At 36.8% G+C, this 14,192-nt stretch overlaps 1 protein-coding gene across 2 annotated transcripts in view; it reads left to right on the forward strand.

Moving 5' to 3' along the window:
- MAGT1 (magnesium transporter 1) overlaps positions 1-13,818 on the forward strand; it is a 64,476-nt gene extending 50,658 nt beyond the window's left edge. Inside the window, exons 8-10 of one of the 2 annotated variants that reach the window (XM_072817486.1) lie at positions 331-405; positions 5,158-5,248; positions 7,105-9,084. In XM_072817486.1, coding sequence (XP_072673587.1) covers positions 331-405; positions 5,158-5,248; positions 7,105-7,120 — 182 coding nt within the window. In that variant the 3' untranslated portion in view covers positions 7,121-9,084. Of the gene's footprint in view, positions 1-330; positions 406-5,157; positions 5,249-7,104; positions 9,085-13,468 lie in introns of those variants that run through there. The other variant, XM_072817487.1, reaches the window with a different exon arrangement.
- The last annotated feature ends 374 nt before the right edge of the window (positions 13,819-14,192 follow it).

Genomic DNA, 14,192 nt, shown 5'->3' on the forward strand with positions numbered 1-14,192 from the left:
TAAATGAAGTAATTTTCCAATCTTAATATTTTTTATTATACCTTCATAGTAAATAATTGTAATGCTGTATAGATACAAGATTCCCTATTTTATTTTTTAATCACCCATTTTTTATTAAAGTAAAATTCACATAACATAAAATTGTTTTAAAGAGCAATCCAGTGACATTTAATGCATTCATAAGGATTCCTTATTTTAGTAATAGTTTTCTTATAATTGAAAGTTGAAGATTTATATATTCATTGTAATTTTCTAAATGAAAGAATAGGAATATTAAAGTGCTATGTCTTTTATGTCTGTGTGCATTTCTCCTTAAACAATTTTTCTAAGATGGTGGGGTTACTTTAGGGATGGTGCTGTTATGTGAAGCTGCTACATCTGACATGGACATTGGAAAGCGAAAAAGTAAGTTATGCCGAAATGTAACAATTCAACATTTATTTTTTATTTAATTTTAATTTTTAATTGAAGTATAGTTGACAATGTTATATAACAGTTCTGCCTTTAATACAGAAAATAAGAATGTCCTCTTTTTTTTTTTTTTAATTTTTATTTATTTATGATAGTCACAGAGAGCGAGAGAGAGAGAGGCAGAGACACAGGCAGAGGGAGAAGCAGGCTCCATGCACCGGGAGCCCGACATGAGATTCGATCCCGGGTCTCCAGGATCACGCCCTGGGCCAAAGGCAGGCGCCAAACCGCTGCGCCACCCAGGGATCCCTAAGAATGTCCTCTTAATCATTTCCCCACCTTAGTTATTTCATATTCTTAAAAATGTTATTTTATATTCTTTATTATTTTAAGAATAATATATACTAACTGTAAAAAATGTGAGGGGAACTAAAAAAAAATGTGAGGGGAAGTCAACAGGAAACATTTAGGGGGAGAGTTCCCCATTATTCCATCATTGAGAAGTAAAAATTTTATTTTATTTTATTATTTTTTAATATATTTTTTAAGATTTTATTTATTTATTCATGAGAGAGAGAGAGAGAGAGAAAGAGAGAAAGAAAAGCATAGGCATAGGCAGAGGGAGAAGCAGGCTCCATGCAGGGAGCCCAACATGGGACTCGATCCGGGGTCTCCAGGATCATGCTCTGGACTGAAGGCGGCACTAAACCGCTGAGCCACCCGAGCTGCCGAGAAGTAAAAATTTTAATGTTTTAATAGAGTTTCTCACATTTACAAAAACAAATGTAAAGCTGCTTATAAGATTTTGAATCTGGGACATCTGGGTGGCTTGATTGTTGAGTGTCTGCCTTTGGCTAAGGGCGTGATCCTGGGGTCCTGAGATCAAGTCCCACATCCGGTTCCCCACAGGGAGCCTGCTTCTCCCTCTGCCTATGTCTCTCATGAGTAAATAAATAACATCTTTAAAAAATAAAATAAGGGGATCCCTGGGTGGCTCAGCGGTTTGGCGCCTGCCTTTGGCCCAGGGCGAGGTCCTGGAGTCGCCCGATCGAGTCCCGCATCAGGCTCACGGCATGGGGCCTGCTTCTCCCTCTGCCTGTCTCTGCCTCTCTCTCTCTCTCTCTCTCTCGAATAAATAAATAAAATCTTAATAAAATAAAATAAGATTTTGAATCTTGTACCCCCCCTTGTAACTGGAGTTAAGTAATTAACTGATAAATATTTCCCTACACATAATTTAAAAGTTGTACTTTGTGTTGTAATTTACTTATCCATTCTGATTCTGCTAAACATTTAGGTTTATTCCCCTAACTTCCATTATAATAAATATTTCCTTAGGGACTTCCATAGTATATTAAGCTTTATTCTCATTTCAATTAATTCCCCAAGGTAGATTTCTAGAAGTAGAATCACTGTAAAGTCCTCTATATTCGTATTTTTAATCCCCTTGATGTTTTAAACTGATGATGCCAAATTGTTTCCCCAGATGTTATGATAGTTTAGATTCCTACTAGTGATATTTAAGAATTCTTGTTTAAAAGAAAAAAAGAGGGACGTCTGGGTGGCTCAGTGGTTGAGCGTCTGCCTTTGGCGCAGGGCCTGATCCTCGAGTCCTGGGATCGAGTCCCACATTGGGCTCCCTGCATGGAGCCTTCTCTCTCTACCTGTGTCTCTGTGTCTCTCATGAATAAATAAATATTTATTTAAAAAAAGGAGGGGATTCCTGGATGGCTTAGCGGTTTAGTGCCTGTCTTCGGCCCAGGGCGTGGTCCTGGAGTCCCGGGATCAAGTCCCGCATCGGGCTCCCTGCATGGAGCCTGCTTCTCTCTCTGCCTATGTCTCTGCCTCTCTCTCTGTGTCTCTCTCATGAATGAATAAATAAAATCTTAAAAAAAGAATGCTCATTTTACAGTAATTTTGTCATGACTAGCTTAGCTCATTAAAAATGTGTGTACATATCTCCTAATCAGATAAGGGAAAATGCTCCATTTTTTTTTTTTGTACTTCTTTGGTTATTAATGAAGTTGAATGGTTTTTTTAGACATTTATCAAGCAGTTTGTGTTTTCCCTTCCATAACAAGTCTTTTTGTCTTTTGCCATTTATTATTCTTAGCACTTTTTCTGTTGGTTTGGATGGACTCTTTATATATTTATTTTAAATATTTATATATAGGGGCATCCCCGGTGGCGCAGCAGTTTAGCACCACCTGCAGCCTGGGGTGTGATCCTGGAGACCCAGGATCGTCCCGCGTCGGGCTCCCTGCGCATGGAGCCTGCTTCTCCCTCTGCCTGTGTCTCTGCCTCTCTCTCTCTGTCTATGAATAAATAAATAAAATCTTAAAAAATATATTTATATATATGTATATATTAAAATATGTTTAAATCAGAGTTTTTCTTTTATGGCTAAAAAGGTAAATGTCATCAAATTAACCCAGTTAAATATAGTATGTATACTTTTTCCTTTGAAAAAAGATGATGGCACTGGATTTCAAATTTGGGATATTCTTATTTTGCTGAACTGAAATGAATTTTTACATATTGCAAAAATAAAAGTAGTATATTAATTTTTTAATCTAGTCAACATCTTTTCATTGCCTAATTTTTAAAAACTTGCCTATTTCAGTATTCATTATTGGGAAAAGCCCCTTTGGATACTACACTGGTAGCATGAATTTAAATTAGAAGACATTTTGGTGACATATTAAAATAATCACGATTTGATCTACTCCTAAGATTCTAACCTAATAATCACAAATAATAATAATTACTTAACATTTATTATATAGAAACTGCCCTAAATACTTTTAGATATATTATGTGAAAAACATAGAATACATATATATATATATACACACACACACACACACACACAGAGGGGTGTGTGTGTGTGCGTATTAGATAATACAGACTTCTTTTTTTAACATTGTATTTATTTATTCATGAGAGACACACACAGAGAGGCAGAGACACAGGCAGAGGGAGAAGCAGGCCCTATGCAGGGAGCCTGATATGGGTCTCAATCCCGAGACTCCAGGATCACACCCTGGGCCGAAGGCAGGTGGTCAACCGCTGAGCCACCCAGGGACCCCTGATAATAAAGACTTCTAACACAATGGTCATGTGTTAATACTCAGAAAGAATATATATTTAAAATTTACATTTTAACCCCTAATCATATTATGTGAAAATTTTAAAAGGAAAAAGAATTGTGCCTAAGTATAACAAGACTAAGAGTTGTTTTTAGTGTCAGGCAATAAGTATGTTTCCCTAGAACTTCCACTGTTGTAGCACACATGCTTTCCCACATCCCCACCTTTATGCTTCTTAGCCAGTCTTAGTCTTAAGACTCGAAGAGCCTCTAGTTATGAGAATCACACTTGAGCACTGTGGGGTCAGCATCCAGAGTTAAGTTTTTTTTTTTTTTTTTTAAGATTTCACCTATTTATTCATGAGAGACACAGAGAGAGTGAGGCAGGCCCCATGCAGGAAGCCTGACATGGGACTCGATCCCCGTCTCCAGGATCACAACCTGGACTGAAGGTGGCGCTAAACCGCTGAGCCACCCGGGATTGCCCCTAGAGTTAAGAGTATTAATTGCTATGCTAAATCACAGCACATGAGATTAATGGAAAGAGCTCTGAATTTAGGACTAGGATTCATGGTATTTTCCTCCTCATTATTCAAATGAGGAATCCATGTTGAATGAGTTCCTTATATAGGCATTGTAGTTACCTATAAATAAAGTACTTTCAACTGAGGCTGTCACAGTGATATTGTCAGATGTCTTTAAGTCAATACAATAAGGCCACTTTTAAGACTTCCGAAGAAATTTCATAAGTGAGTGATTTATTGTCAGTAGTAAAACTTTCTAACATTAAATTCTTGTTTAAAGACTTATTTATTTATTAGAGACCAGGCGAGTGCTCACATCATTTGGGGGAGAGGGAGAAAAGCAGACTGCCGAGCATGGAGGCTGACTTGAGGTTCAGTCTCACAACCCTGAGATCATGACCTGTGCTGAAATCAAGAGTTGGATGCTTAACTGAGTCACCAAGGCACATCTCTCACACTAAATTCTTCACTGTAATGGCTTTAAAGAAATTTTTTATTTCATTTATTAAAAGATTTTATTTATTTGACAGCACAAACAGGGAGAGTGACAGGCAGAGGGAGAAGCAGGCTTCCAGCTGAGCAGGGAGCCGGATGCAGGACTTGATCCCAAGACCCCAGGATCATTACCTGAGTCAAAGGCAAATGCTCATCCACTGAGCTACCCAGGCACCCCAGGAATTTATTATTTCATGCAATTAAATTGCACAAGTGTATAAATGGAACTACTCTATTATATTGTAATGGATCAAATTAAATGGAAAGACAGATTCCTGAAGATATAAGAATGGGCATGAATGGGACGCCTTGGATGGCTTAGCGATTTAGCGCCTGCCTTCCACCCAGGGTGTGATCCTGGAGTCCCGGGATCGAGTCCCACATCAGGTTCCCAGCATGGAGTCTGCTTCTCCCTCTCCCTGTTTCTCTGCCTCTCTCTCTCTCTCTCTCTCTCTGTCTTTCATGAATAAATAAAATCTTAAAAAAAAAGAATGGTCATGAAAATTTTTTGGAACATTGAGGTTTACCACTAAATTATGTCCTTTGCTTTTCATTCTTGGAAGTGTAGACTAAAATTTACGCCCTAGTTCTTTATTATACTTAACATGCTCGTTTTACACTTCTTTTGTTTTTCTACAGTAATGTGTGTGGCTGGTATTGCACTTGTTGTATTATTCTTCAGTTGGATGCTCTCTATTTTCAGATCTAAATATCATGGATATCCATATAGGTATGATTATTTTACATTTATATAGTGACAATGATTAGAGTTGATGTTGCTCTTTTTGCTTTACCTCCAAAGTATCCTAGCTTCCAAAGCAGACATAGGCTTTAACTTAGGTATGTTGCATGTAAAAATTAACTCAAGATAAATATTATATATTGGACAATAGTATGTGATTTCTCAGGAACATCTTTGAGGGTCATTCTTACATCGTCTAATTTAATCTAGAAATCTAAAAAACATTTAATGATTAGAATATTTTATACTTTGCATACTCTACTTTCTCTTGAGCAAATGATTTTGAATGTATTTTAAAATTACTCACACCTCTACTTTTCAGGGCTCTTTAGAGCATAAACAGAACATTAGATTAGAACCCAGTTTATAGAGAGTATAAGAAAGATTGTTTAAGAAGATCTAATTGGATCTTCATAGAGATCTCTAAGGCTCAGGAAAGAAATTACTCTCCTGATCATAAATTCTTGATTTTATTTTGTTAATAGTCACAAGAAAGGTACCTACATAATGGGGGATGTTGTGAGTTTTAAAATCTGAGTGCCAGGTACCATAATTCATGTTCTTTTAATGTAACAATGTTCTGTTGCGTAAAGGATTATGAACAATAAAGATAAAGTATATCAAGTGATACTTTTGAGAGAATTCATTCTTCATATTACCTTTAACATGTTTTTAATAGATAATTTTTAAAATCTACTTATTTAGAGAGAAAGCAAGCGTGTGTACAAGGAGAGGGGCAGAGGTAGAGGGAGAATCTCAAGCAGGTTCCATGTCTAGTGCAGGGCCTGACTTAGGGCTGAATCTCACAATCCTGAGATGATGACCTGAACAAAAGCAAGAGTCAGGTGTTTAACCAACTAAGCCATGCAGGCGCCCCCTTAGTGGACAATTTTGAACAATTCCCTGATTGATTCATTTTGACATTGCTGCATGTCTTAATGACATGCATGTTAATGAACAATATAAATTAATCTTCTTTAGCATTTTTCTTGCAAAATTAATTTTATTTCAATTTTTTATTTAAATTCCAGTTAGTTAACATATAGTGTAATATTAATTTCAGGTGTACAATATAGTGACTCAACACTTCCTTACAATACCTGATGCTCATCAAAAGTGTATTATTTAATCCCCATCACCTATTTAAGCTATCTCCCCTCCCTCACCTCCATTCTGGTAACCCTCAGTTTGTTCTCTATAGTTAAGAGTCTGTTTCTTGGTTTGCCTCTCTTTTTTTCCTTTTGCTTGTTTTATTCCTTAAATTCCACATATGAATGAAATCATATAGTATCTGTCTTTCTCCAACTGACTTATTTCACTTAGCATAATACTCTCTGGCTCATCCATGTCATTGCAAATGGCAAGATTTCATTCTTTTTATGGCTGAGTAATATTCTGTGTATATATGCCATATCTTCTTTACCCATTTGTCAGTTGATGGACCCTGACAAATGTAACTTAATTGTAAGAACAAAACCTATCAGAACTTTTGATTCTTGATTTATTCTTCTATGTATGTCATTTTAAAATAACTTATCCTCTATAGATATAATACAACCTGGATACAAGGGTAATCTTGCTGGATTTCTGTTGTTTATTTTATCACCATGGTTGATCCAATTATTAATCAGTATCTCTTCATGAGATATTTTAACAAGTTAATGTCTATTTCCTTCTCTCATAAGATTATCTTAATATCTTGGTGTTTCTCACTTTTTGTTATTAATACTCAGTTTATTAAATGTGCACCCAAATGCTCTTTTGTCTAAAATCAAGATATTTATTAGAAATAAAGCCTTTTGTTTGTTCAGAAACTAATAGATTCTTTAATATTTTTGTTTCAGCTTTCTGATGAGTTAAAGAGGATCCTAGAGATATGTAGACACTGGAGTAATGGAAATTGAAAAATGTATGTGTGTTTGAAAGGAAGAATGTAATTTGTGTATTTTGTATTACCTCTTTTTTTCAAGTGATTTAAATAGTTAATCATTTAACCAAAGAAGATTTGTAGTGCCTTAACAAGCAATTTCTTGTCAAAATCATGAAGTATTTGGATACAGTTCTCTTAACCTTCCCTTCCTGATGAACTTTATGTAACATTTAATTTAGTAGAATTAAGTACATTATAAAAATTTTATAACTACATTTTAATTAGAACAGGGTTCAAAACTGCTTTAGTTAACTATTTGCCACTTGATTTTATATTATCTTATCCAAAGATAGAGGAAAAAATAGTCCTGACCAGGTGTTCCTACATATGCCTCTTACAAATGAATGCATCAGGATGCATTCTTAGCTGTTCCATCTTTGCATGGATGTGTATACTTTGTACATCTTTCCTTTTGGACAGAGAAACTGTATGTGCTATGTGATCTTCTGATACTTCTAGCCTGTAGAAAAGAAGACTAGCCAGTCCTCCCCCTCCTTCATGTTTCCTACTGAAATACAGTGTTGGCTATGCTTCTTGGTAACTGTAGACATTAAAAAGTCTAAGTACAGAAAAAAAAGTCTAAGTATAGGATTATGATTTTTGCATGAGTGTGGTGTTAACTACTTTTATTTGGAAAGATTTCAGGTTCATTCTGTCTCCTTAGTTTATTTAAGGTAGGCCTCTATTAAAAACATAGCTTAGTGCTAAAATCAGTGTAACTTCAAAATGGTCTAAAGTGTTTCTACAAATTAGAGATTGTCACTTACTTCATTTGTACCTCATCAAAAAATAGGTTCATCTAGTTAAGCATATTTCATTAACCCTTGTATTTAGGAAAAGGACTAGGTTTGGAAAAGCATATCCTGATATACTGAGTTGTTGCCTATGAATAGAAAGTAAATTGTTTCCTGAAAGTTATGTTTTTGCTATTATTTTAGCCTTCATTCTTTCACTTTAAGTGGAGAAACAGTAAACATTTGAAGAGGTTTTGAGTTTTGTCTTTTTTTCTGTCAGTGGAAATAACCATAGATGCTAACAAAATATCTGTGAAGAATGAAAGTTGATGGTTATCATTAGATCTAGCCATAACCTCCCCCATAGTTATGAAAAGTATCCTGAAATTTCACTATTATAAAAGTATGATAATTACGGTTGTGAAAAATTTTTAAAGAAATCAAAGAAGTATTACATTAAAGTGATATTCTGCCTACTATTCACCATCTAACAATTCTCCTATGTGATCTAGAAGTCTTGTATAATAGAGATTTGCAGAAAAGATGAATTGCCTAAGAAGAAATGTTTTACATGGGTTTTTTGTTTTTGTTCCAATATTTGTTGGGTCAGGGCATATATTTGACCTTTTACTCTTTAGTGGATCCACTTTTGTCAAATACTTCCCTATACATTGTGTGATTCTGGATTCCTTATCTGCTGTTCTTGCAATTGTCTCAGGCCAAATAAATTTATGCTGTGATTCTTATGAGATTTGTATGAAGATGCCCTGATTTGTACAGACTGACCAGGGTAATACTACTGCCATGTAATCTGTATAGCTTTAGATATGTGCCATGAGCATTGAAAGAATGACACTTTTTTGTATTTGCTTTTTCTCCCTTAAGATCACATTTTTCTTGTGCAAGGAGAAGAATTGCATTCTGGCTAAAATCTGTAGAAAGCAGATTTACTAAACTTAGAGTTACTTTTGTGGAAATTTTGAAATTCACTTTCATCTGAAGTGCCTTAAGTAGACTCTTAATTTACTTTTCTAGTAATGTTTTAAATATTTGTTATGCATTTAAAAATACTTTTCAAAATTACACATTGTAATAGCAAAGATAATCAAGTGTCTGGCTGTTTGCTTTTTGACCATATCAATAAAATTTTACAATCTAAATTCTTAAGCTTATTTATTAACATATAAAGAGGGGTGAATTTAAAACACTAAATTAGGATTGTAATATTAGGTTATTTCATTCTTTTAAAAAACATTTATTTAAGAGAGAAAGCACATGAGCAGGGGGTGGAGCAGAGGGAGAGAGAATCTCAAGCAGATTCCCCCTAAATGCGGAGCCCAATGGTTGGTCACTTAACAGACTGAGCCACCCAGGTGCGCCTAGGTTATTTCATTTTGAGGTTATAATTAAGTTTCTTACTGTCCTGGGATGCCTGGGTAGCTCAGCGGTTGAGCATCTGCCTTCAGCTCAGGGCATGATCCGAGGTCTGGGGATCGAGTCCCACATCAAGCTTGCCGCAGGGAGCCTGCTTCTCCCTCTGCCTATGTCTCTGCTTCTCTCTGTCTCTCATGAATAAATAAAATCTTTTAAAAAAGTTTCTTACTGTCCTAAAGACAGTAAACTTGATAGGCCAATTTCCTTAAGTATTTCTAAATTGAGATACATTCTTCCAGGATTCCATGTTATCTTTCATTAATGTTGTTGCCCATTAGGTTAGTCAAAACAGCCAAGATAAGTAGATGAATAGCTGTCTTCAATGATTGGTCTAGTTCTGTACCAGTCAGTGAACATTGTGACTAGGTAATTACCTTTTTGTACTAAATAATTGATTTGAAACAGTTACTCAGATTTTCAAGTTATGTGAGACTGGACAATAGTACATTTCCAAACATAGAATGGGAACACTGGACAGGAAGTAGCGAGATCTGGCTTTTAAACAGCTTTTAGTCTTTCTGTCTAGCTATATGACCATAGGCAAGTCACTTGAAATAGGTTCTCTCAGGACCTATTTCCTTAATGTGAGTGTATTGGATTAGTTACTTCAGTGTTCTTGTAGCACCACTGTTTTAGGCACAAAATATTAAAAATATATTTAAATTTGAATTGAAATTTAAATATCATTTGTGATATTCGGGTTTGGTATTGAATTAAATCCGTTGAAGTGTAGGATGTTTTGTAATCAGACTTCTGAAGAAGCCCTGAAATGTTTGTAGAGGCCATTATAGCTGCAAGTTGTTTAATATACATTGACATTTTTTAGAAAGGATATACTTGAAACCAGTATGTTAATATCAGATCTTGATTCAAATGACCAGGTATAAGCAAGAATGAAATCAATAACTGTATGCTAATATTGACTTACAGCTGGAAAAAACTTATGATGCCAATTTATGATGCCTGGCCATGGCTCTGCAGCCAGCAGTTGCAGGTAGAGAACTTCAGGTCTGAAGTTCTTTTTGTGACCTTCAATTAAAATTAATGAAATGTTTTTCCCCCTCAAACACAGCTCAAACATAATTTCTGGGAAGTTTTCCTGATCTCCCACTTTGGGTTCTTTACCCTTCCTCTTTTACTTAGTGCATGCTGATCTCTGTTATTCTATCTTGTAATTACCAGTTTTCTCCCATAATCTGTAATTTCCTTGAGAACAAGATTATTGTCTTATTCATCTTTGTATGCTCATTTTCTAAGATGCCTGCATAGTACATGCTCAGTAAATTTTCAGATGGAATAAAGAAAAAAAGATCTTTGTTCTTGAGTTCTTTACACTTTGTGGTGGAAATAAACATATAAACAAATGCAATCCTATGTGCTGGTAGGAGAATATGTGTTATGGTTCTAGAGAAAGGTTTCATTACTTTCTTGGGGTTGGGGTGGGAGGCAAAGGGAGAGGTTTCTGTGACAGAAATCAAAATTTTATTTTTTTGAAAGATTTTATTCATGAGAGAGAGAGAGAGAGAGAGAGAGGCAGAGACACAGGCAGAGGGAGAAGCAGGCTCCATGCAGGGAGCCCGATGTGGGACTTCATCCCGGGACTCCAGGACCACACCCTGGGCCTAAGGCAGGCGCTAAAACGCTGAGCCACGCAGGGATCCCCAGAAATCGAAATTTTAAAGGATGATTAGTCCACAAGATAGATTTTTATGGTACTGAAATGCCAAAATATTCTTTCTAGTATTACTTTAGTACTTAAAATCTGAAGTCAGAGTCTTTCACATCCCGAGTCATGCCCAAGGTACATGGTACTTGAAAACTACTAAATGAACAAAATGCACACTTTAAAAATATTACCACCTTCATCCCTTTTCTTTTTTTAAAATTCTTTCAACATATCTCATTTTAATTACCTGTTCCCAAGTTATTTATAACTCTGAACATCTTATATTTATTAGTCACTTGTATTTCCCTTGCAAATAATTTGGGTCTCTATCAGATTCTCATGGAGTCTTCTTAGAACTGAGTTGGGGAAACTTTAGGGAAACAGAAAGAGAGGAGAGTAGGGAAATCTGAGGAGAAAAGGAAAAAGAGGGAGGGAGGTTTCTAGGACCAATTCCAGGACTCCTGAAAACCCAACTTATTCTCTTTCTCCATGGTTAGATTTTTCTCCTCTCTCCTCCCTGCTTTTCCCCACCAGATGTAAAATTCATTCTCACAAGGCTGACCTCTTTTCTTTTGAGATTTTCTTTCTTTTTATTTATTTATTAGAGCGGTGTGTGCAAGGGGGAAGGGGCAGAAGGAGAGGGAGAAGAGTCTTAGGCAGACTCCCTGCTGAGCACGGAACCCAGATGCAGAGCTTGATAGCATCACCCTGAGATCGCGACCTGAGCCAAAACCTAGAGGCAGAACCTTAACGACTGTACCACCCAGGTGCCCTGATACTTTCTTAATCATTCCATTTGGAAAGATTCAAGCCATAAGTACAAAGAATTCTTAATCCTTCTTTCTGGCCCTTTTTTGGGGGTAACATTGAGAATAACATGTAGATAGATGACTGTGACAATTTAATCTCAGATTTTTATAAAATACCAATGTTTTGGTAATATAAAAAATACTGAGGTAACAGTATTATCATTTTGCTATAGTATCATACATAATAGTTTCAAGTCCCAATAGCTAAGCAGAAGAAAGGAAGATAGAATTCCCTAATAGTGACTAGCTCGCTAGTTCTGTCAAATGTAAATGCACATTACGATAGTATTATGAATAAATGGCTGGAGGAGTTAAGATAGTGGATGACCCTAAGCTTGTCCCTTGAACACAGCTAGATATCAAATAATTCTAAACACCCAAGAAATCAAAGGTCTGAGAGAACAAACCTGCAAATCAACAAGTACAAAAGCGACCACCTTTTGGAAGGTAGGAAGTGCAGAGAGAATTGACTTGGGGCTGATAGAGCTGTGGGTACGAGAGCGGGGAAGGAGCCTGCTTATGGAGGCCACTGCAAAGTAGTATAAGCAGAAGAGCACACAATTTGAACTTTTAAAAGTCTGCTACAGTGGGGGACATCCCTAGCTTAAAGGTGTTCAGGTAGCAAAAGGGGGCAGAATCCCAGGAGTGACAGCAGGGTCTGAGGATTCCCTGGGTTACAAGGACAGGTGGTGCCAATGTGCTGCACTGTTTCCAGGCAGAGAAGGAGGAAAGCCAACTGAGAGCAGCGGTTCTTGGCTTTCTGCTATGTTTTGCCATAAACTGTGTACTGCTGTGTGGTTGTTCAACTGCTTCCTGGGACTGGCTGGCAAACAGCAAAAGGGTGGCAAGATCCTCCATCAGAGGAACAGTGCAGGTCCATGCCATGGGAATCCCCAAAATTTGGAATTTTGAAACTAATTTGCATGCCTGAGATAAAAATCCTTGGACACAGGCAGGGTGAATGCAGGGTTCAGACAGAAACCAGGGACACAAGAGGGGTGACTGAATGCTCTCCTGTGAGAGCTCACTGAAAAATAAGGTGGCAGGAACTGTCCGCTTGGGATAGAAAGCAGGGTGCTGGCATATTCATCCCTCCCATCAGAGTTGAAACCTCTTAGGGATCAAAAGAGTGCCACCTAGCAGAGGATGGAGCCTCTTACACAATCCACTCACCCTTGCACCCTGAAGCCACACTTCCACTTGAAAGGAGTGTCTGAGAATCAGCCCAGCAGGCTCTTCCTGGAAAAGACCAGCACAAACAGCTTACTCCCACCAAGTCACAGATTGCTACAAAGCTTCAGCTCTATAAGAAATGGGATCTAGTGTCCTTTTTACATTTATTCTTTCTTTTTTATTTTTTCATTTATTTCCTTATTTTGAAAATTCCTTTTATTTTTAATTTTGTAAAAAATATTTTGTTTAATTATTTATGAGAGACACAGAAATAGAGGCAGAGACACAGGCAGAGGGAGAAGCAGGCTCCATGCAGGAAGCCTGATGTGGGACTCATCCAGGGACTCCAGGATCATACTCTGGGCTGAAGGCAGGTGTTAAACCGCTGAGCCACCCAGGCAACCCAACTAGTTTATTTTCTGTTGTTTTTTGTTTCATTTTGTATCTTCTTTTGTTTTCTAGGCAAAATGATGAGATGAAGAAATTCACCCCAAAAGAAAGAACAGTAATTAGAACTCATCGTCAGGGCTTTAATCAATAAGGAAAATGTCTGAACTAAAATTTAAAAGAAAGATTATAAGGATACAATCTGGACTTGAAAAAGCATAAAAGACACTGGAGAATCCCTTACTGCAGAGATTCTAGTCCGACCAAAATTGAAAATTCTATAAGCAAGATGCAAACCCAAAGGGAGGACATAAAAGTGAGGATGGATGAAAGAGAGAAGTGGGGGGATCCCTGGGTGGCTATTATGAATGAATGAATGAATGAATGAATGAATAAATAAATAAATAAAGAGAGAGAGAAGTGAATCAGTGATACAGAAGATAAAATTATGTGGGGCACCTGGATGGCTCAGTCAGCTAAGCATCTGCCATTGGCTCAGGTCATGATCCCAAGGTCCAGGGATCAAACCCCATGTCAGGCTCCCTCCTGAGCAGAGAACCTGCTTTTCCCTCTTCCCTCTGCTCATGCTCTCTTTCACTATCTCTCTCTCTCAGATAAATAAATAAAATATTTTTTAAAAAGAAGATAAAATTATGGAAAATAATGAAGCTGATAAAAAGGAGGGAAGAGGTAATGGATCACAAAGGTAGACTTAGGGAACTTAGTGACCTATTACAAAAATAGCATTTGTATCATACAAGTCCCATAAGGTGAAGAGAGAGAAAAAGGAGCAGAAGGT

This window comes from Canis lupus, chromosome X (genome assembly GCF_048164855.1).
Source record: "Canis lupus baileyi chromosome X, mCanLup2.hap1, whole genome shotgun sequence".
NCBI lineage: Eukaryota > Metazoa > Chordata > Mammalia > Carnivora > Canidae > Canis > Canis lupus.